General features: G+C 35.4%; 1 protein-coding gene and 1 long non-coding RNA gene across 5 annotated transcripts in view; one reads left to right on the top strand and one right to left on the bottom strand.

The window, feature by feature from the left end:
- The window catches only part of LOC118762443, a 426,872-nt gene extending 418,800 nt beyond the window's left edge, over positions 1-8,072 (bottom strand). Inside the window, exon 1 of one of the 2 annotated variants that reach the window (XR_004998196.1) lies at positions 7,053-8,072. This is a non-coding gene — a long non-coding RNA (uncharacterized LOC118762443). Of the gene's footprint in view, positions 1-5,284; positions 5,747-7,052 lie in introns of those variants that run through there. The other variant, XR_004998195.1, reaches the window with a different exon arrangement.
- Positions 3,803-21,744, top strand: part of LOC115209653 — a 909,254-nt gene continuing 891,312 nt past the window's right edge. For 2 of the 3 annotated variants that reach the window (XM_029778119.2, XM_029778118.2), the window contains exon 1: positions 3,804-4,297. In XM_029778119.2, the coding sequence (XP_029633979.1) occupies positions 4,212-4,297 (86 nt within the window). In that variant the 5' untranslated portion in view covers positions 3,804-4,211. Of the gene's footprint in view, positions 4,298-21,744 lie in introns of all 3 variants that reach the window. The other variant, XM_036500965.1, reaches the window with a different exon arrangement.

The raw sequence follows: 21,744 nt of genomic DNA, 5'->3' as shown, positions 1-21,744 counted from the left end.
GCTGCACTCGGTAGTGCAGTGAAAGCATGTGATAAAAAAATAAGACTGCGGAATAATAGCATGTTGGGGGGACAAACATATACACACACATACATACATATATATATATATATATATATAATATATATATATATATATACATATATACGACAGGCTTCTTTCAGTTTCCGTCTACCAAATCCACTCACAAGGCTTTGGTTGACCCGAGGCTATAGGAGAAGACACTTACCCAAGGTTCCACACAGTGGGAATGAACCCGGAACCATGTGGTTGGTAAGTAAGCTACTTACCACACAGCCCTGCACCTATAATAATAATAATAATAATAATAATAATGATAATAATAATAATAATAATATAATAACAATAATGATAACAATAATAATAATAATTCTTTCTGCTATAGGCACAAGGCCTGAAATTGCGGGGAAAGGGGCTAGTTGATTACATTGACCCTAGTGTGTAACTGGTACATTTTTCATTGACCCTAGAAGGATGAAAGGCAAAGTTGACCATGGTGGAATTTGAACTCAGACTAAATGCCACTAAGCAAGCTGCCTGGCATGCTAACAATCCCGCCAAATCGCCGCCTCGATAATCATAATGATAATCATAATGATTTCAAATTTTCGGCACAATGCCAGAAATTTCAGGGGAAAAGGATAAGTTGATTACATCGACCCTGGTATTCAACAGGTACTTATTCTATCGACCCCCCCCCCCCAAAAAAAAGGCAAAGTAGACCTCGGTTGAATTTGAACTCAGAATGCAAAGCTAGAAGAAATGCAGCTATGCATTCTGCCAGTACAACACCTTAAGATAATGTTAACAACAACAACAACAACAACAACAACATCATCAGCAGCATCACCATCATTATCATCATCCTCATCATCATTATCATCATCCTCATCATCATTATCATCATCATCATCTATCAGAGAATTTGAATTGTAGACTGCTTAGTTTTCTTATTTTCACACTCTCACACTCTCATCCAGATGGTTGTGTTTCCTTTGTTTATATCTTTGTTTTTTTTTATTCATTTATTTAATTATTTTTATGTAATTTAAATAAACAAATAATATAGAAAGAAAATTAACTGGTCTCAATACATTGTGTAGCATCTACGCTTCCACTTCAATTCATCATTTTTATTCTGCTGTAACTTTGTTTAATTCATCTCATCTCCACATATTTTACAACATGTTTTATTATTATTATTATTATTATCATTATCATCATCATTATTATTATTATTATTATTATTATTATAATCATCATTCATTATTATTCTTATTATTATTATTATCATCATATTATCATCATCATTATTATATTATATTATTATTATTATTATTTTATTATTATTATTATTATTATTATTATTATATTATTATTATTGTTATCATTGTTATCATTATTATATGTGTAAATGGACCCTTGCAAAAAATATAGCAAAAGAACTATAATCATCATCATCATCATCCTTATCATCATTATCGTTGTCATCACTTCATCATCATCACCATCGTCGTCATCATCACAACCACCACTGCTACCACCCCCACCCCCACATCATCATCATCCTTATTATCATCATCATTGTCATCATCCTCGATGTTGTCGTCATCAGCATCACAATCATCATCAGCACCACCACCCATCAGCACCACCACCACCACCATCATCATTATCATCATCATTGTCATCATCATCATAATCATCATCACCACCACCACCACCACCACCACAACCACCACCATCATCATCATCACCATCATCATCATCATCAAGTCTGTGGACTGGCAATAATATCTTTAGAACATCAAAAAAAAAAAACAAACCAAAAAAAATATGCCTTGTCATATTTCTTCTGGCTTTTTTTTCCTTTCTGAGTTCAAATCTTGGCAAGGTCAACTTTGCCTTTCATCGTTTTGGGATCAATATGTATCAATTGAATACAGGGGCCAATATAATCAGGATTGATTGGGATTGATTAGGATCAGTCAAGAACCGACATTGATAATATCAGCTAATTCTCCCCATCCTGGTGCCTATGATAGAAGCAACTATTATTGTTGTTGTAGTTGTTGTTATTGTTGTGTTTGTTGTTTTCCTCTCCTCTCCCTCAAATATTGCTCTACTCATTTCTCCTACCTTCGTTTGTGCCATTTCTTCTTCTTCTACCTCCTCCCCCTCTTCTTCTCCTCCTCTTCTTCTTCTTCTTCTTCCTCCTCTTCTTCTTCCTTTTCTTCCCCTTCTTCCTCTCCTCTTCTTCTTCTTCTTCTTCTTCTCCTCCTCTTCCTCTCTTCTTCTTCTCCTTCTTCTTCTCCTTCTTCTTCTTCTTCTTCTTCTTCTTCTCCTCTTCTTCTTCTCCTTCTTCTTCTCCTTCTTCTTCTTCTTCTTCTTCCCCTCTTCTTCTTCTTCTTCTTCTTCTTCCTTTTCTTCCCCCTCTTCCTCTTCTTCTTCTTCTTCTTCTTCCTTTTCTTCCCCTTCTTCTTCTTCTTCCTCTTCTTCTTCTTCTTCTGCTACTGCCACTACTACCGCTGCCACCAACACTGGCTCTCCTACAATGTGACTGACATCAGTGACGATTCTTTACTGAGGGGCTGGGGCGAACGCCAGTGATATTGTCCGCGGTTGGCCAGAATGTAACGTCGAGTTTGCAACGCATCTGATGGTAAAACTAAATGAACGAATGATGCACTGTTGCTGCTGCTGCCGCTGCCTTTACTGTTGCTGCTGCTGATTTCACCGGTGCTTCTGCAGCTGCTGCTGTTGCTGCCGCTGGAACTGGAACTGGCGCTGGAGGAGGTGACAGCGCTGATAGTGGTAAGGAGGAAGAGGAGAAAAACGCTGATAGTGGTGAGGAGGGAGAGGAGAAATAAGAAGAAGTTGGGAAAGACGGTGCTGATGTCGCTGAGAATGAGAAAGAGGAAGAAGTTGAGGAGATGAAGGAGAGAAGGAGAGGAAGAAGAATATGAAGAAGAGGAGTGGGAGGAGGCGAGCAGGAACATGTGTGATTCAAACTGTTTTCTGTGCATGTGTTTGCTCTGACTTGCAGTCAGTAGAAGTTGGCGTTGGGGGGACAACTCGATTGCACTGAGACAGAATTGTATGTGTGTGTGTATGTATAATATATATATATATATATATATATATATATAGGTATATATATATGTGTGTGTATATTTATATGCACACACATACACACACACATGCACATTTATGTATATATTTGACAACAAAAACAAACATAGCATCAGCTTCCACCACATGCATACGCACACACACACAGACTCAGATGTGCACACACATACGCAAACTCTTGCATAATTTCAAAACTACAGATATACATACATAGATACATACAAATATACATACATACATACATATATATATATAAACATATTCAAATATATATATATATATATATGTATGTATATATATACACACACACACACACACATGCACACACACATATGCACACACACACACATACACAGTTTAAAGCAACTAGAATAGCAACAGCTTCATTGCTAGACATCTTATGAGTTTTTATCACTTAAATAATTCGGTTCTCCATCGCACAAGTTCCTTTAAAAAACAAAATTACTCTTTCGGAAGTTTTTATGACAAAATGGAAACAATTCTCCATATTCCCAAATTTTTTATATTCATATTTTTTTGTGTCTCTTCTCTTGCATTTTCTTACTTTTAAATCAAAATACATAATTAGCTTCTGTTTATTTAATTTTTTTAATTATTATTTAGATTCCTTCTTTTTTTTTTTCCCCCAATTTGCTTTATTTTTTTGTTATCTACTTCTATCATCCAATATATATTTTTATTCTTTCTTGTTCTTTTTTTCCTTTCTTTTTCTTTTTCCTTTCCTTCTTTCTTTAAACATCAGTGTTCATTTATTTTACCATCTCCTCCCACCCTATCTCTTGTGCGTGTTCATTCCAAATGATATCACATGCATGTTTGCACTCACATGCCCATGTGTTCGCAGTACATGTGCTCTGGTGTGCGTATGCAGACACACCACACATCCCTAAGAATAAACACCAGTTTTATTATAGTAACTGGTTTAGATACATAAATGAAAAAGGCAAGCTTTATGGATAAATGTTGAATATGTTCCGCTGTCTATGTTCAATCCACTGAATCGAATCTGTTTCTGGATCTATAAATGCTGAGAAATCATGGGAAACCAACATTCTAGTAAAAGGTGTCAATGTTTGTCTCCGAATCGACATCGTTCACACCCACAGGAGTTACAGAACCACAGGTAGGAGTTTTGTATCTTAGGTGTCAGCTGTTTGATCCAGAAATTGATGTTGTCAACTGTCTCTCTATCTATATATACATACGTATGTTATCTGTATGTATACATGTTTATGTGTGTATGTATATATAATATATAAATATGTGCAAATATTAATATATGTATATATATATATATATATATATATATATATATATATATATATATGTATGTATATATTTACATATCTATGTACTTACATAGATTTATATGTGTACATATATGTATATATTTAAATATATATATGTGTATATACTCATAAATGTATATATATGTGTACGTATATGTATATATTTAAATATATATATGTGTATATACTCATAAATGTATATATATATATACATATATATATATATCTAAAGCTTGTGTATATATTTCATGTTTACACATACATTGCATATACATGCAGAGATGCATATAAAATTGTATACATACATAAATGCATACATATACGTAAATGCACATATAATTCCTATATAATTTTTCATTTATATTTACATCTGTATATGTGTATGTGTGTGTTTATATGTGTGTATGTGTGTGTGTGTATATATATATATATATATATATATATATATACACACACACACACAGGCACATCCAATTGGTATTTTTTTCATAATTGTTAGAGTTTCATTCTCAATGGATGTAATACATAACAGAACAGTTTTTATTTTTCTTTCTTTATGTGATTCTGATGCTTTTCCAAAGAAATATTAATCACTCTTCCAATAATTGGAAAAAGAGAAAAAAAATAAAGAAAGTATAATCCTGATTATTTTCATCATTATTTTTTGTTCCAGTAAAAGAAATACAAAATTGAAGTTCTAAGTTTTTTTTATAACGAGTTCCTGATATGCTTTCTCTATTCAATTTTTTCTCCTTTTTTTCTTGAGAAGCTTCCCCACCCAATATGAAAAAGGGAAAAATTACAAGAGTATGAACACTTACCTGTAGACAAATCCAATTTTTAGTTTCCTTTCTCAGGAGCATTAAAGGACACCTGATAACATTTATAGTGGCTTTGTAATGCTTGAAAACATTTTGTATCCTCCGTATTTCATCCAGCTTATGGATATAAAGATTTAACTATGTCCACTGCCTTCATTTCTTTCTCGTCATTTGAAGACCAGTTTACTGACACATACACAAACACATGGATACATACTGTCACACATACACATACACAAATACTGACACATGAAATACACTGACACCCCCACTTTCAGTTATACGATCAGGCCCATATTCACAGTAACAGTCATGTTTGTCTATGAAAACATGAAAACACATATCCACGTGCACATATGCACACTCATACACACACACACATCCACATAAACTCAAACGTATATAAATATACATTTACATACGCTCAGACCCGCCTACATACACAAACGAGCTAGCGTGCATACATATATATATGGAAACATAAACATGTAAATACATACAAATGCAGACATATTACGCATGAAGACACACATATGTGTGTGCACACAACCTTTTATGCAAAAATGCATGACACCATAACCATACACACACACATGCACACACAGTCACATCATTCTGTGTGTGTATGTGTATGTGTGTGTGTGCGTGTTCGTGTATGTGTGTGTACAATTTGCATGCATGATCTCACCAAAACAGTTGCATTCTTTATTATATATTTGTGTGTGTGCATATATGTATGTGTGTATTTGTGTGTGTGTATATATATATATATCTCACACACACACACATACACACACATATATATATATATACATATAATGTGTATATGTGATATATATATATATATATATATATATATACACATATGTATGAGTATTATGTGTGTATATGTGTGAGATATATATATATATATATATATATATATATATATATACACACACACACACACACAAATACACACATACATATATGCACACACACACACACACCACACATATATAATAAAGAAAGCAAATGTTTTGGTGAGATCATGCATGCAAATTGTACACACACATACACGAACATACACACACACACACACACACACACACAGAATGATGTGACTGTGTGTGCATGTGTGTGTGTGTGTGTATGGTTATGGAGTCATGCATTTTTGCATTATACATATATATATATATATATACACATATATTGCGATATATCATGCAACACATACTGACACAAATATACACATACAGTCTAACTAATCTATCATTCACGAATGTGCTCCCATTTTCATGATGCGTTCACTTGCTCACACCCACATACACATACATACACACATCTCCTCCTCTCCCTCTCTCATATACATACACACCATATACACATAGAAATACATATTGTTTTAGATAACTTCCTTTCAACATGTATTAAATTATTTAATAGATTAAATTAATTGATACTATGTACTTTTATTTATTTTTTGTACCCAATATTATTTGTACCCAATATCAGTTTCCCAGGTATCCCCAACTAAACAGCGATATGACCGGAGACATTCCAGCCATGACACTCCAGATTCTTTCTGCATCATTTTTTGTTGTGACACTAAAGAATAAGTTTAGGATGATGTGGCTGCCATTTCTAGTTAACAGAGTGATTATGCTGAATGTTGTTTGCTCTATTTTTTTTCATTTTTTAATTACCGTAGCAATTCATGAAGACACTTTGTTAGAGAAAAAAGAAAAAGTTATGAAAGATAATTTAAAAGTGAAAGTAGATAGCTTACTCAATGTTTCTGCTGTAGTCCGATGAGGAGAGGCTTTCCAGTCATGACTATATTGTCCAAAGTGTCCTTCCTTTTCTCAATATGGTAGCATATGATCCATGCAAAATTTGGCTGCTCTTTCTAGCCTGTTGAGTGACAATGTAAAGGGTTCCATGGATAGTGTCATTTAAGATGACTGCTTGGATGTGATGTTGTTAAAGATTTGGCTGTTATTTCTAGCATGTCGATTTTCTATGTAACTATGTAGTTGGTCCCTTGCTGGCTCGTTAACAACTTAATTGTTAAGTTAGCTGTTATGATAATTCTAAACGACTGACTGCTTGGATGTGATGTTGTTAAAGATTTGGCTGTTATTTCTAGCATGTCGATTTTCTATGTAACTATGTAGTTGGTCCCTTGCTGGCTCGTTAACAACTTAATTGTTAAGTTAGCTGTAATGATAATTCTAAACGACTATCAGCATGTGTGTGTTTGTGTGTGCGTGTGTGCGTGCATGTGCATGCATGTAATTTCACTTTTCTATTCTTAATATCATCAAAACTAATGAGGAAGCCTGTGGCTAGAAACCCAATCTGTTAGAAATAGCAACCAAATCTTCCTCAAATCATACTCCATTGTCTTATTTGTTCAATTTTTTTTCCTTATTGTTGATTTAATGTCTTAGAAGATAAAGACTGTTCTGGTGACTCTTATCAGGCATTACTGAGACCGAGGAAGTAATATGCAGACAGGAGGCCTGGTTCAAATACTCATAATGAAACAGACTCCACTGAAGCTAAATAGTAGTTTTAATCTGTGCAATTCTACCACATAAGAACAGAAATGACCCATCTGATGGATTCTTGCAGTTCCCTTAATTTTACTAGCAAGGCTTTGGTCAACTAGAAGCTAGGGTGAAAATTAAAAAACAAAAAAAAAAATCACTTATTTATCATTGTGCATGGTAGGCTTTACTTCACTCACTTCGTGTGCTTGTTTGATGAGGCTGAGGGTTATCACAGGTTAGTGGTCCTTGGTGGAGTCATGTGGCTTAGTGGTTAAGGTGTTGGACTCATGATTGTAAGATCGTGGTTTCGATTCTTGGGTGTTCTTGAGCAAAACACTTCATTTCACATTGCTCCAGTCCACTCAGCTGGCAAAAATGAGTAATCCTGTGGTGGGGCGGGTGTTTCATCCTGGTGAGGAATTTATATGCCATAGAAACGGGGAACCAGCCCCTATGAGTTGGCATGACTTGAGAATGTAACTAACTTTACTTTGACTCGGTTAGTAGCCCCAGAGACATCATCATGCAAAGAGCCAACCAGGTCCACCTGTGCTCTCTGTTGCTGTTGGTCCCATGCCTGCCATTCAGTAGGATTGAACCCAAACAATGTAGCTGTAAAACAAACAGCTTAACCATTAAGCTATAGCTACACCCATCATGAAAATGAAGATCATATTGAGTCATCCCTGATGAAAAAAATATGCAGGATGGTCGTGGGTGAAATGTCTTTGATCACAAGTTTGTTCAGTCAGTGCTGACCTGGGGCTAAACTACAATACTTGCAACAGTATTTAATGCTGTGGTCTTTAACACCTGCTTTCTATTCATTACAGTTTATTTAACTTTGTTATATTGAATAGTAAATTCAAAACTAAATTTCTCTTGGTATCATTTCAATAGTTTAGAGTAGTGTCCAGCACTTTACATTCTGAGTTCAAATTCCACCAAATCAACTTTACTTTTCACACTTCTGGGGTCAATCAAATAGAGTACCAGTAAATGATTTACTCCCTTTTCTCAAAAGTGCTGGTTTTGTGCATAATTGTGCAGGAGTAGCTGTGTGGTAAGTAGCTTGTTTACCAACCACATGGTTCCGGGTTCAGTCCCACCGTGTGGCACCTTGGGCAAGTGTCTTCTACTTTAGCCTCGGGCCAGCCAAAGCCTTCTGAGTGGATTTGGTAGACGGAAACTGAAAGAAGCCCGTCGTATATATGTATATATATGTATGTGCGTGTATGTTTGTGTGTCTGTGTTTGTCTCCCTAGCATTGCTTGACAACCAATGCTGGTGTGTTTATGTCCCTGTCACTTAGCTGTTCGGCAAAAGTGACCGATAGAATAAGTACTGGGCTTCCAAAGAATAAGTCCCGGGATCGAGTTGCTCGATCAAAGGCGGTGCTCCAGCATGGCCGCAGTCAAAATGACTGAAACAAGTAAAAAGAGAAAAAGAGAAAGAGAATTATTTCATTGTTCTAAAGAAATGTGTAGTTTAGTGGTTAGGATGTTGCACTCATGATCATAAGAATGTGGTTTCGATTCCTGGACCAGGTAATATATTGTTTTGTTGAGAAGGACACCTTATTTCACATTGCTCCAGTTCACTCATTTGATCAGAAAGGAGTAATCCTGCAACGAACTGGCACCTTGTCCAGCTGGGAAATATTAATGCCACAGAATCTGGGAAGCCAAACTTATGATTGTATTGCTTAGGAAGGACCATTCAAAAGTTTTTCATAAGTCTATTTTTACTTTTATATATATATATATATGAATATGTATATATATATATATATATATGAATATGTATATGTATATATATATATATATATACAAGATAAGAAAATGGAGAAATACATCTAAATCAAATATCAATTACCAGATAATACTCAATCACATACTTTATTAAACCACCACATAAGAGACTGTAGGGTTAAATATAAAAAGCAGAACAAATCAGTGTACATAAAGGAATGTACATAAAAAAGTGTACATAAAAGAGTAATGTTGTATAATAATTAGAATATATATAAAAAAGAATATAAATACAAGTAAATATAAATATAAGCATACATTAGATCTTACAGCTGTTTCGGCCATGTCGATAATTATGTCTCATTTTACCAATATTAGCCCTTTAGAGGGTTGCATTTACAACCCCTATCTCAATTTGTATATATATATATATATATATATATATATATATAAGTGTTTATGTGTGAGTGTGTGTGTGTATGTGTGTGTATATATATGAATATATATGCTGTGCAGGTGGCACGTAAAAAGCACCCACTACACTCACAGAGTGGTTGGCATTAGGAAGGGCATCCAGCTGTAGAAACACTGCCAGATCAGACTGGGCCTGGAGCAGCCTTCTGGCTTCCCTGACCCCAGTTGAACCGTCCAACCCATGCTAGCATGGAAAACGGACGTTAAACGATAATAATGATGGTGATGATGATATACATATATTTATACACACCCACACACGCATATATACATACACATGTATGTGTATGTGCGTGTGTGTTTTAATGCTTATCAGTATAAGATGATGTCCTATGCCTTTATCTAAAAAATGGCATCCTAGCCTTCCAATACAAAGAGATCGATGAAATAAGTACCAGACTGAAAGAAATAGCTCAAGGAGTAGCTGTGTGGTAAGTAGCTTGCTTACGAACCACATGGTTCTGGGTTCAGTCCCACTGTGTGGCACCTTGGGCAGGTGTCTTCTACTATAGCCTCGGGCTGACCAAAGCCTTGTGAATTAATTTGGAAGATGGAAACTGAAAAGAAGCCCGTTGTATATATCTATGTGTATATATATATATATATATATGTATGTGTATGTGTTTGTGTGTCTGTATTTGTCCCCCCAACATTGCTTGACAACTGATGCTGGTGTATTTACTTCCCCATAACTTAGCGGTTCAGCAAAAGAGGCTGACAGAATAAGTACTAGGCTTACAAAGAATAAATCCTGGGGTTGATTTGCTCAACTAAAGGCGGTGCTCCAGCATGGCCGCAGTTAAATGACTGAAAGAAGTAAAAGAGTATCAAAAATCTCTGACAGTGATACTCTTGTATGGCTGCAGGGAAACGGACAAAATCAGTAAAAGAATAAAAAAATGCCTATTGATATTCTTTTATTCTTTTATTTGTTTCAGTCTTAAATGTGGCCATGCTGGAGCACCACCTTTTGTCGAACAAATCGATCCTAGAACTTATTTTTTGTAAGCCTAGTACTTATTCTATCATTCTCTTTTGCAGAACCGCTAAGTTGTGGTGATGTAAACACACCAACATCTGTTGTGAAGTAATCATGGAGGGACAAATACAGAAACACAAATATATACATACATATATATAATATATATATATATATTATATATATATATATATATGTATATATATATATATATGAGACAGATAAATAATAGCTTTGAACATAACTACACCAACCATTTTTTAGACCCCACACACAGGAACAGGGACACACGATGGCAAAGGACAAACAAAAGAAACCTCAGGTAATTAAGATAATCAATCTCTCAAACAAAGAACTTACACCTAACGAAATAAGCATACTCTCCAAAGGACTTAAATTTACACCCACCCCACAACGTTCTAATTATTATGAAATGAAAGATGATATTTCGGAATTTTGCAGAAAACTAAGACTCACCGAGGCATTTCAAGACAAACAAATAGAGGAGGACTCAATAGCTAGAAACAAGAGCAATTACACCCCCACCAAAGGTAAGAATAAAGCCTTAGACCGCTATTGTGACTACATAACTAATTTCCCGTTTCAATTCATCAAGAAACAAAAACACAGCCCTAACTTCAACAAAAGAGAATGGAACGACCTCATCAAACTAAGAGAAGACAAAACAATAACAATTAAGGAGGCAGATAAGGGCAACGCGATAGTAATAATGAATACAAACAATTATAAAAATTTAGTGCTATCCCTATTAAGAGATGAAACGTATTATGAAAGGGCCCAACAGTATAACCAGCAAAAAATAATGCATAACCTTAGGACATTAATCAACACATACCAAGAAGGACTCACGAACAAGGAGTATGAATACATCACTAACTTCAAATGCAAATCGAGTTTGTTCTATGGTATCCCTAAGGTACACAAAAGCCAAACCATTAGAGAAACGTGCAAAACATCCACCGACACACTCATCAAAATCCCTTCACCAAATGATCTTAAACTAAGACCGATAATAGCAGGGCCAGCATGTGAAACTCACCGCCTCAGCAATTTCTTAGACACACTTCTTAAACCTTTCCTAAAACACATCAGAAGCTACGTAAGAGACGATATAGATATGCTCAACCACCTCCCTAAAACAGTCAATGAGAAAACCCTTCTAGTATCATTCGACGTAGTTAATCTTTATTCTAACATCCCTCACAACCTAGGAATAGAAGCAATCACCTTCTGGCTGAATAACTACCCCTTTGAACTCCCAACTCGCATAAACAAAGACCTTATAATAGAAGGACTTAGATTCATTTTAGAGAACAATTATTTTATTTTTGACAATGATTTCTACAGGCAAAGATCGGGAACAGCGATGGGCACGCGTACTGCACCATCTTTTGCCAACCTAGTGATGGGATACCTCGAGAAAATACTATACCGGATGACACTCGAGAAATATGGAAACACCTTCGCCACCTATATCCATAACAACTGGAAAAGATACCTCGATGACTGTTTCATCATCTGGGACAAAGGCATAGAGAAACTTGAATTTAAAATTCTATTAAATGGAATAAATGACAATATACAATTCACAATGGACCACAACGAAAAAGAATTACCATTTTTAGACATCCTCATTAAGATAACCGGCAACAAAATAGAGACAGATATCTACTATAAACCGACAGACTCTAAACAGTACCTACCCTTTGATTCATGCCACCCACGACACACTAGAATGAATGTCCCTTTTTGTTTAGCTAGAAGGATTTGCACCATAATATCAGACACAAACACCCGACACAAACGTCTCCAGGAACTTAGAACCACACTCACAAATAGAAACTATCCACAGCCCCTAATAGACAGTGCAATCCAACGGGTACTTAAATTAAGTATAGAAGACCTGAGACAAACAAAACCAAAAAAGAAAGAACAATTAAAAACCCTTCCCTACATCTCTACACACAACCCATTCAACAATGAGGCCTTCAACACCATACTACAAAGCACAGCCCTACTAAAGGGAGACCCAAAGATGAACCGGATCCTCGAAACACACACCATCATTAAAAGTAAACGGCAACCAAAATCCTTGAAAAGGATTTTAACCCAAGCTACACTGCACTCAACATCAACCACAAAACCAGCAGTTAGAAAATGTGGAAGGCCCAACTGCGGAATCTGTGTCATCTTGAAAGAAGGATCAGAATTTATACTGGAACAAGGCCACCAGTACACCATTAGAACAAACTTCACCTGCGCATCAGAAAACTTAATTTACGTCATAACATGCGCAGGCTGCAATAGGCAGTATATAGGCCATACAAAAAATAGCTTACGTAACAGGATGGCGGTGCATAAATCACAAATTAGAAACCCTGATTACTGCAAAATACCGGTCAGCGGACACATAGATAGATGTGCTGGAAATGTAAATCCGAAATTTACAACTAACCCGCTCTATAAATTCAGTGACAACGCAACCTTCACACAACGCCAAAATAAAGAACTATATTTCATAAAAATTTTAGACCAAGTTTAAACACCCTGGGCCAGGAATACTAAAACAAAAGATAAGTCCTCCGAAAAGGAGAACCAAATTTCACCACGGCCGCTACTTCAAACAGACACTCACTCTGACGGAAATATGCCTTAGTAAAAAAGGGAAAAAAATTCTTTCGTGCAAATCTGACCCTGATACATACGATACAGCTAAGGGTCAGACCCGATTCTGATTGGTCAACAAGTGATGACGTCTAGCTCTGCTAGAATGGACAGGATACAAACAGGGGACAGTCATTAGTCAGAATATTGATGACGTCCTTTGCTGCTTGAATAGTCACCTAACAAGTACAGACAGGGGGCAGATCTAATGTAGCTATAAGTCGTGATTGGGCAGAATCTGGATGACATCCCGCTATGCTTGACTAACGAAGCGACTGGTCAAGACAGGAAACAAACAAGAGGGAGTTATAATGCAGCGATTGGTCAAAATAATGATGACATCCCGTTTCACTTGATTAAAGCCACCTAACGAAACGATTGGTCAAAACATTGATGACGTCACGCTACGCTAGATTGACCACCTAACAGGCATTATAAAACCAAGCATTTCACAAAAAATCACTAGAACCACCCAGCGAACTTCCACCATGGGTCATCACAATTGCTTAAGGTAAAAATGAATTCCTCGCTCTTTCGGAAACATCAATCTTCTGTATTGACCGCTTTCCACCACTTTGATCTGTTTTTTGTATTGAATACATATCGCCACCGTGGGCCACTGCATCGAACACTTTGAACATATACTTCAAACTATATATCAACTATACATGAACTCTATATCAACTATACATGAACTCTAAGATGTCTGACTCCGTTGTGTATTATAAATGAATTTCTTGTGTTTGACGGCATGAGCTGTCTCTTTTTATATATAACTTTTTTTGATAAGGTTCATTTCAGGAACTGAAACATGTTATAATGTATATATAAAAATTAAAAATTGTATAATACAGCAGCATTTTCGAACTTCAATTTTTACAAATATATATATATATATATATAGGGTGGCCCAAAAGTAGGTGTACGGTTATCATGTAGGCACTTTAAATTTCTTTTCAAACTTTATATTACATCTAAATTTCTATCTTACAAACTGAAAAGGGAGCTTGACAAAATTAACTAAACTAGCATAGAATTGTTTGGTCCTTCTCAAGCCATGCCTGGCTCATAAGGGCCAGTTTCCCGGTTTCCTTGGCATATAAGTTCCCCACCTGGACAGGACGCCAGTCCATCGCAGGTGAGCTGCAAGATGCAGGAGGAAAGAGTGAGAAAAAGTTTTGGCGAAAGAGTCAGCAGAAATTCGCCATTACCTTCTGCCGGAGCCATATGGAGCTTAGGTGTTTCGCTCATAAACACACACATTGCCTGGTCTGAGATTCAAACCCACGATCCCTCGACCACGAGTCCGCTGCTCTAAACACTAGGCCATGTACCTCCACAAATTAGCATAGAATAATAGTTTCATATTTTTTATAGTTAAGATCTAAACTTTTAATATATGAATGTGAAAGAGAAAGTTGAATAACTGTAAACCTACTTTTGGGCCACCTTGTATATCTATGGTAGGATTAATGCAAGCAACATCATAAGACTAATGAGAAATAATTATGAAGTGAGACATGGATAAATAGATACACCAATAATTAAGTTAGTGTTAGTGTATTAAATGCATAAATTATAGAAAGCTAACTAGAAATAATTATAGTCGAAAACATACAGACAGATAGACATAGAGAGAGAAAGGGAGAGAAAGACAGATGGACAGATAGATTGAAAAGAGAGCTTGACAAAATTAGCTATATTAGCATAGAATAATGGTCTCATCGTTTTATAATTAAGATCTAAACTGCTAATATATGAATGCGAAAGATATAGCTGAATAACTGTAAACATACTTTTGGGCCAGTGTGTGTGTGTGTGTGTGTGTGTGTGTATATATATATATATATATATACAACAGGCTTCTTTCAGTTTCCGTCTAACAAATCCACTCACAAGGCTTTGGCTAGCCTGAGGTTATAGTGGAAGATGCTTGCCCAAGGTGTTATGCAGTAGGGTTGAACCCAGAACCATGTGGTTTGTAAGCAAGCTACTTACCACTGCTTACCATACAGTTACTCTTACAACTATATACTCATAAAACTAATTTGCATTTTTTAATAGTAGCATCTGTTATAAGATGCAGTTTTCTGTGCATTTTGTGTAACTCACTTGCATGAAAAATTGCAGCATCATTATAGGAAAATATAAAGACAGCATAGTATTAGTTGTTATAATTCTTGGTTTTGTTTGACCCCAGATTAGTCCTATTTAATCAGACTTAAACCCATCACCTATTTAACACCCCCACTTGGTTCTTGGCTGTCTTTGGCAGCATCCACAGTATTGTAAGTATTCAGGCTTGATCTCTAGTTTGAAGAAATCTTTCCTCTCTCTCTTCTTCTTGTCTTGGTGGTCTTGTAAAGGATCATGGGTACTGCCTGTTCATTTGAATAAAAGGTTAAAACACAAAAAGACTGGCAATCTCCACTTTTATTTTCAAACACAGTGTTTCTAGGACTACATATATTAATATGTCCTTCCTTCTCTTTCAAAAATAATGAAAGATTGTGAACTCAGGAAGATTTGATTGCTTCATGTAGTTGATATTACCAGTCCAGTGTCTAGCACCCAGATATTTTTCTTGGAATTTTTTTGTAATAAAAACCTGTGATATTAAGGCTTTATCTCATTAACTCCACTTTCATTTGGGGAAATATTTGAATTTATTATTAAAGTCTTAAATAATGTCATAATTTGTTATTTTAAAGTAGTTACCTTCAGTTTAGTTGGGCAAACATGAGCAGAGGAAAACCCTAAGCCATATTGCATGTCAGTAAAGAGACAGGCTTTGTCCAAGAAGACAGATTTTATTCAAGTGGCTAAGAATGTGCTTATAAATAATACATTTTAACGGCTTCCTTTTGCTTCTCACTATATTGAAATAGGGAAGCATATTCACTGAAATTCTTGAAAACTGGGAAAACTTCAGACTTCTTTCATCAGTTCAGGAGCCATTTCTCCTTGAGACATTCCTAAAACTAGGGATATCTCAAGGTGAGAGGTGTATCAACACTATGACTATTTAGGCTAGTTGCTTTCAAATAAGTATGGAAGCCTCTCTGACTGATACTTGAAAGTGAGAAAGAAAGCATAAATTTGTATAAATGAGAAAGCTAGGCAAATAATGGTTAGAGTCATTGAGTATAGTATTTGATGCGAAGTTCGTAGCAAATAATTTGGCTATGTTAGGTCCACTGGTGATTGTAGGAATAGGAGATTTGCCATGATTAAGTATTCTCCTGGTTATTTTCCAGAATCCACATAAAATCTGCCTCTTTTGATTAATCCTCATTTCAATTGATTTAGTATAGCCAGTTTGGGAATTCCTTAACACCCTTTGGTATTAGTTTATGGGCATTGCAGATGGGTGTTAAATTTGTGTCACACCCATTCTAAGTGCAATAAATTTAAATAGTGTTTGTGGCAAACAGGAACAATAATGCTATCAGGAGTAAACCAAGGCTGAATGTTGGACTGTTGTTAGTGTATTTTATAAGTGGCCAAATTATCAATCGCAAGTGAATCATAAAAAAACAACACCATAAAAATGAACATACAAGGTGGGCCAAAATGATCTGACACATTTGGAGGCTTAATAAAATCACAAAATAAGAAATAATGAAAAGAAAAATTTTATTTTCTGAATGTACATATAATGCCATTTTATTTCATTAAGTTTTAAAAATTAAATCAGCTAAATGTTTCCCATCATGGTCAACACACTTTTGGAGACGTTCATGAAAGTTATTGATAACTCTATGGATCATTTCTTCTGGAATGGTGAAATGTGATTTCTTCTTGCGGGGATATTTAAAATCAAAAGTATTCAGTCATCACCCTCGATCTATTGATGAATTAAAATGTGCAATTTCTGTAGAAATAGCAACCATTCCAGAAGAAATGATCCATAGAGTTATCGACAACTTTCATGAACGTCTCCAACAGTGTATTGACAATGATGGGAAACATTTAGTTGATTTAATTTTTAAAACTTAATGAAATAAAATGGCATTATATGTACATTCAAAAAATGAAATTTTTCTTTTCATTATTTCTTATTTTGTGATTTTATTAAGCCTCCAAATGTGTCAGATCATTTTGGCCCACCTTGTATAAGCACATCTTTCGTCATACATGTATGATGTATGTCATATAAGTGTATGGAATTCTGTGTATTCACATGAAAAAGTTGAACTAAAAATGGTGATGTTTGTTGAGTTTCTCTGTCAAAAGTTCTCATCCTGCACTTTTGAAAAAAAGTGAAACAACAAATTCCTCGCTTGAAAAACTGATAAGGGTTACTGACAGGAAAGGCATCCGGCTGTAAAATAAAAGTCAATTATATGTATTCTTCCAATCCATGCTAGCATCAAAACAACAGTTGTAAGATGAACAAATTGATATAGCAATATATGATTTTATTGGTGATTGATTGGTTTATCCTATTTCAATACTTGCAATCATGTTCACAACACACAAACACATACATACAAGCATGCAACTATGAATTCTTATCTGTATCTATCATCAAAGCTACATTAGGTTATGTACCAACAAAGTTGTACAAAAGCCTGGAAATACTCGGTTTCATGGAAAAGGAGCAAAAAAAAAAAATAAAACTGACGTGGATTCTCCAACTCTGATCTATTAGTAGCACAATGAAGATCTGTAAGACATTCCAAAAATTCTCCTTCTGATATTCCTATGTGAATAGATACACACTAGGATGTATGTATTGAGAGTTCAAGCAACACACTAACTCACCCATATATTTACAAACATCTCTTAACTCAAAAAATCTTGTTGCTTTGTTTGCAACTGGCTTGCACTCTCTCAGGAACTTGAATTAAGTTGAAAGAAATATCATACATATATGCAAACATACATTTTCAAATATAGAAATCTACCAACAAATATGCACATTGCAAATACCATCTGTACATGGAACAGTAAAAGAATGCAAGTTTTTTCTCAAGAATTTTCATCTGTACACATACATACAGGAGTTGCTGTGTGGTAAGTAGCTTGCTTACCAACCACATGGTTCTGGGTTCAGTCCCACTGCATGGCACCTTGGGCAAGTGTCTTCTACTATAGCCTCAAGCTGACCAAATCCTTGTGAGTAGATTTGGTAGACAGAAACTGAAAGAAGCTTGTCATATATATGCATATATATATATATATATATATATATGTGTGTGTGTATATGTTTGTGTGTCTGTGTTTGTCCCCGCCAAAATCACTTGATAACCGATGCTGATGTGTTACATCCCTGTAACTTAGTGGTTCGGCAAAAGAGACTGATACAATAAGTACTAGGTTTACAAAGAATAAGTCCTGGGGTCGATTTGCTTGACCAAAGGTGGTGCTCCAGCATAGCACCAGTCAAATGACTGAAACAAGTAAGAGTGTTTGATCACCTATATATATATATATATATATATATATATATATATAGCATTCTTCCCTATCTTGGGACCGGCACATTAAGTTGACAACATACTATCACTATATATGTATATATATATATATATATATGTACACATGCATACATATATGTATGTATATATATAGGTTTGGCAGCTAGTTTGATGTTTCATGCTTGAAATCATTGACCTTTTGTGCCAGTTTTGAAATTTTACAGCTGATTGAAATACATGTGTTTGTGTATGTGTGTGTGTGTGTGTGTGTGTGTGTGTGTGTGTACATGTATGTGTTTTTGTGCAAAACACATTTATATATGTGTGTGTTATCGTGAGCTTATGTGTGTCTGATTACTTGTGCATGTGTGTGTGAATGTATTCATTTGACTTTATTTTCAATAACTTAGAGCATGTCATCACGTCTTGAATTCCTTTTCGACGATGTCTTCCCCTGCACCCTCACATGTTTCCTCTGTCACCTCCACCGCCGACCCCACCCCACCCCCACCACCGCCACTGCTGTCTACCCTTAGGCAACGTTGATGTAAGTTTGCTATTAGTATGAGCTTTTTCAATTCAATAACAATCCATAATTGTCACATGGTACTAACATCACACACTGTCTAGCATCGCATCACTGTGTTGTGCCGTATGATTTCTTATAGAATCTGAAACCAAATGCTACTGCACTGGTACTACCTGTGAAAATTGATAATTCCAGTCTCTAAAGCTCTTCTGGGAGACATCCACTGCTTAACACAATGTCTTCCACAGTGCATAATTTTACACACTATATACTTAACTCTTGTACAGCACAGATATACATTTTACTGTAAAATCTTAAGTATCGTACTGTATAAACTGAATCCTCTTACTGTACTGCACTGAGTAAAGGATTTTAAGGTAATGACTAAAGTAATTTACTGACTAAAAGCTTTTACATTATTTACATTTGACAGATATTTTATCCTCATCTTGTTTGTTGTTAACACAACATTTTGGCTGATATACCCTCCAGCCTTCATGAGGTATCTTGGGGAAATTTTGAATCTGGGTTCTCATTCCTCAGGTATTTTTCAATGTTATATCTAGCATGTTATATCTAGTCTATATCTAGCATGTTGACCGTGCACTTTTAGTGGTCAGTCCTTTAAATTTTGTATGTAAAAATATATATGTATATATATATATATACATATACAATGATATGCATCATCCATATTATTTTGATTAATTTTAACACAAACCAAACTCACATTTGCAATGTTAATAGAACCATTAGGACACATAAACAAAAGTTTCTAACCTAAAATTATAATGAAAAGTTTTCATGTAAACAGAAACACTTTGAAATTACAAGATTTTAAATGAAAAAATTGCAAGTGGGTTTATGTAAGTGGCTATTAAATGGGTTAATTGTATTAATAGTTAACTTAGATGTTCCCTACATTATATCTGTTAACACTAACTTACCTAGTAAAAGCGCATGGCCTTATGGTTAGGGTCTTTCTTTCTTTCTTTCTTAAAGAAGCATTAAGAAATTAATGCTTCCTGCATTGTTAGCGCAAGCTAACATATATTCATGCATGCATGCATCCATCCATCCATCTCTCCACACACATACATACAGTACAAGAAGTATCTTTGTAATATGTATGTGTGTTTGTGTGTTAGTTAATATTTTCTTATATTAATTTTCATATAAGCACATAACATGCGTTATGCATGCAAACAGATACATGTAGATTTGGAATATCTCTCTCGTATCTCTCTGGCATAACACGCAAAAAACAAACAGAAATATACATTTATGTACCCCCCACACACACACACACACTCTCACGTGCACATACACAACACATGTACAACATACATATGTACATATATGTGCAACACATATATGCATACATATATTTATACTCTCACGCGCAAAACTCATACATACACATACAGCACAACACATGACTTCCCTCAGCATATTACAGTTAATATCTAATCAGACTCTAATTTTCTCTCAAACCATTCCCTAATTTCTTTTAATAAAAGTGAAAGGATGTGTAGGCGTAATGGCCCAGTCGTTAGGGCAGTGGACTCGCGGTCGGAGGATCGCGGTTTCGATTCCCAGACTGGGCATTGTTTGTGTTTATTTAGCTAAAATATCTAAAGCTCCATGAGGCTCTGGCAGGGGGTGGTAGTGACCCCTGTTGTACTCTTTCACCTCAAATTTCTCTCACTCTCTCTTCCTGTTTCTTGAGTAACGTTGTGATGGACTGGCATCCTGTCTAGCTGGGGGGGGGAACACATACGCCACAGAAACTGGGAAACCAGGCCCATGAGTCTGGCTAGGCTTGGAAAGGGCGCATAAATAAATAAATAGATAAATAAAAAGTGAAAGGATACACTAAAAAATGTTGTCTCTGAAATGCAGAATCATCAAGGCTGGAATGCTTTTGATCCTAAATCTATTGGGTAAGAACTATCCTAGGGTTTAGCAGCAACAAAAATTACAACTATCACTAATTGTGTAGCCAACCAGGTACCTCCTAATATACAATGAAGGCAGCAAGGTAGTAGAACCATAGGCATGCCAGGCAAAATACTTAACAGCATT

This window comes from Octopus sinensis, linkage group LG3 (genome assembly GCF_006345805.1).
Source record: "Octopus sinensis linkage group LG3, ASM634580v1, whole genome shotgun sequence".
NCBI lineage: Eukaryota > Metazoa > Mollusca > Cephalopoda > Octopoda > Octopodidae > Octopus > Octopus sinensis.
This window is presented reverse-complemented; position numbering and strand designations above follow the sequence as displayed.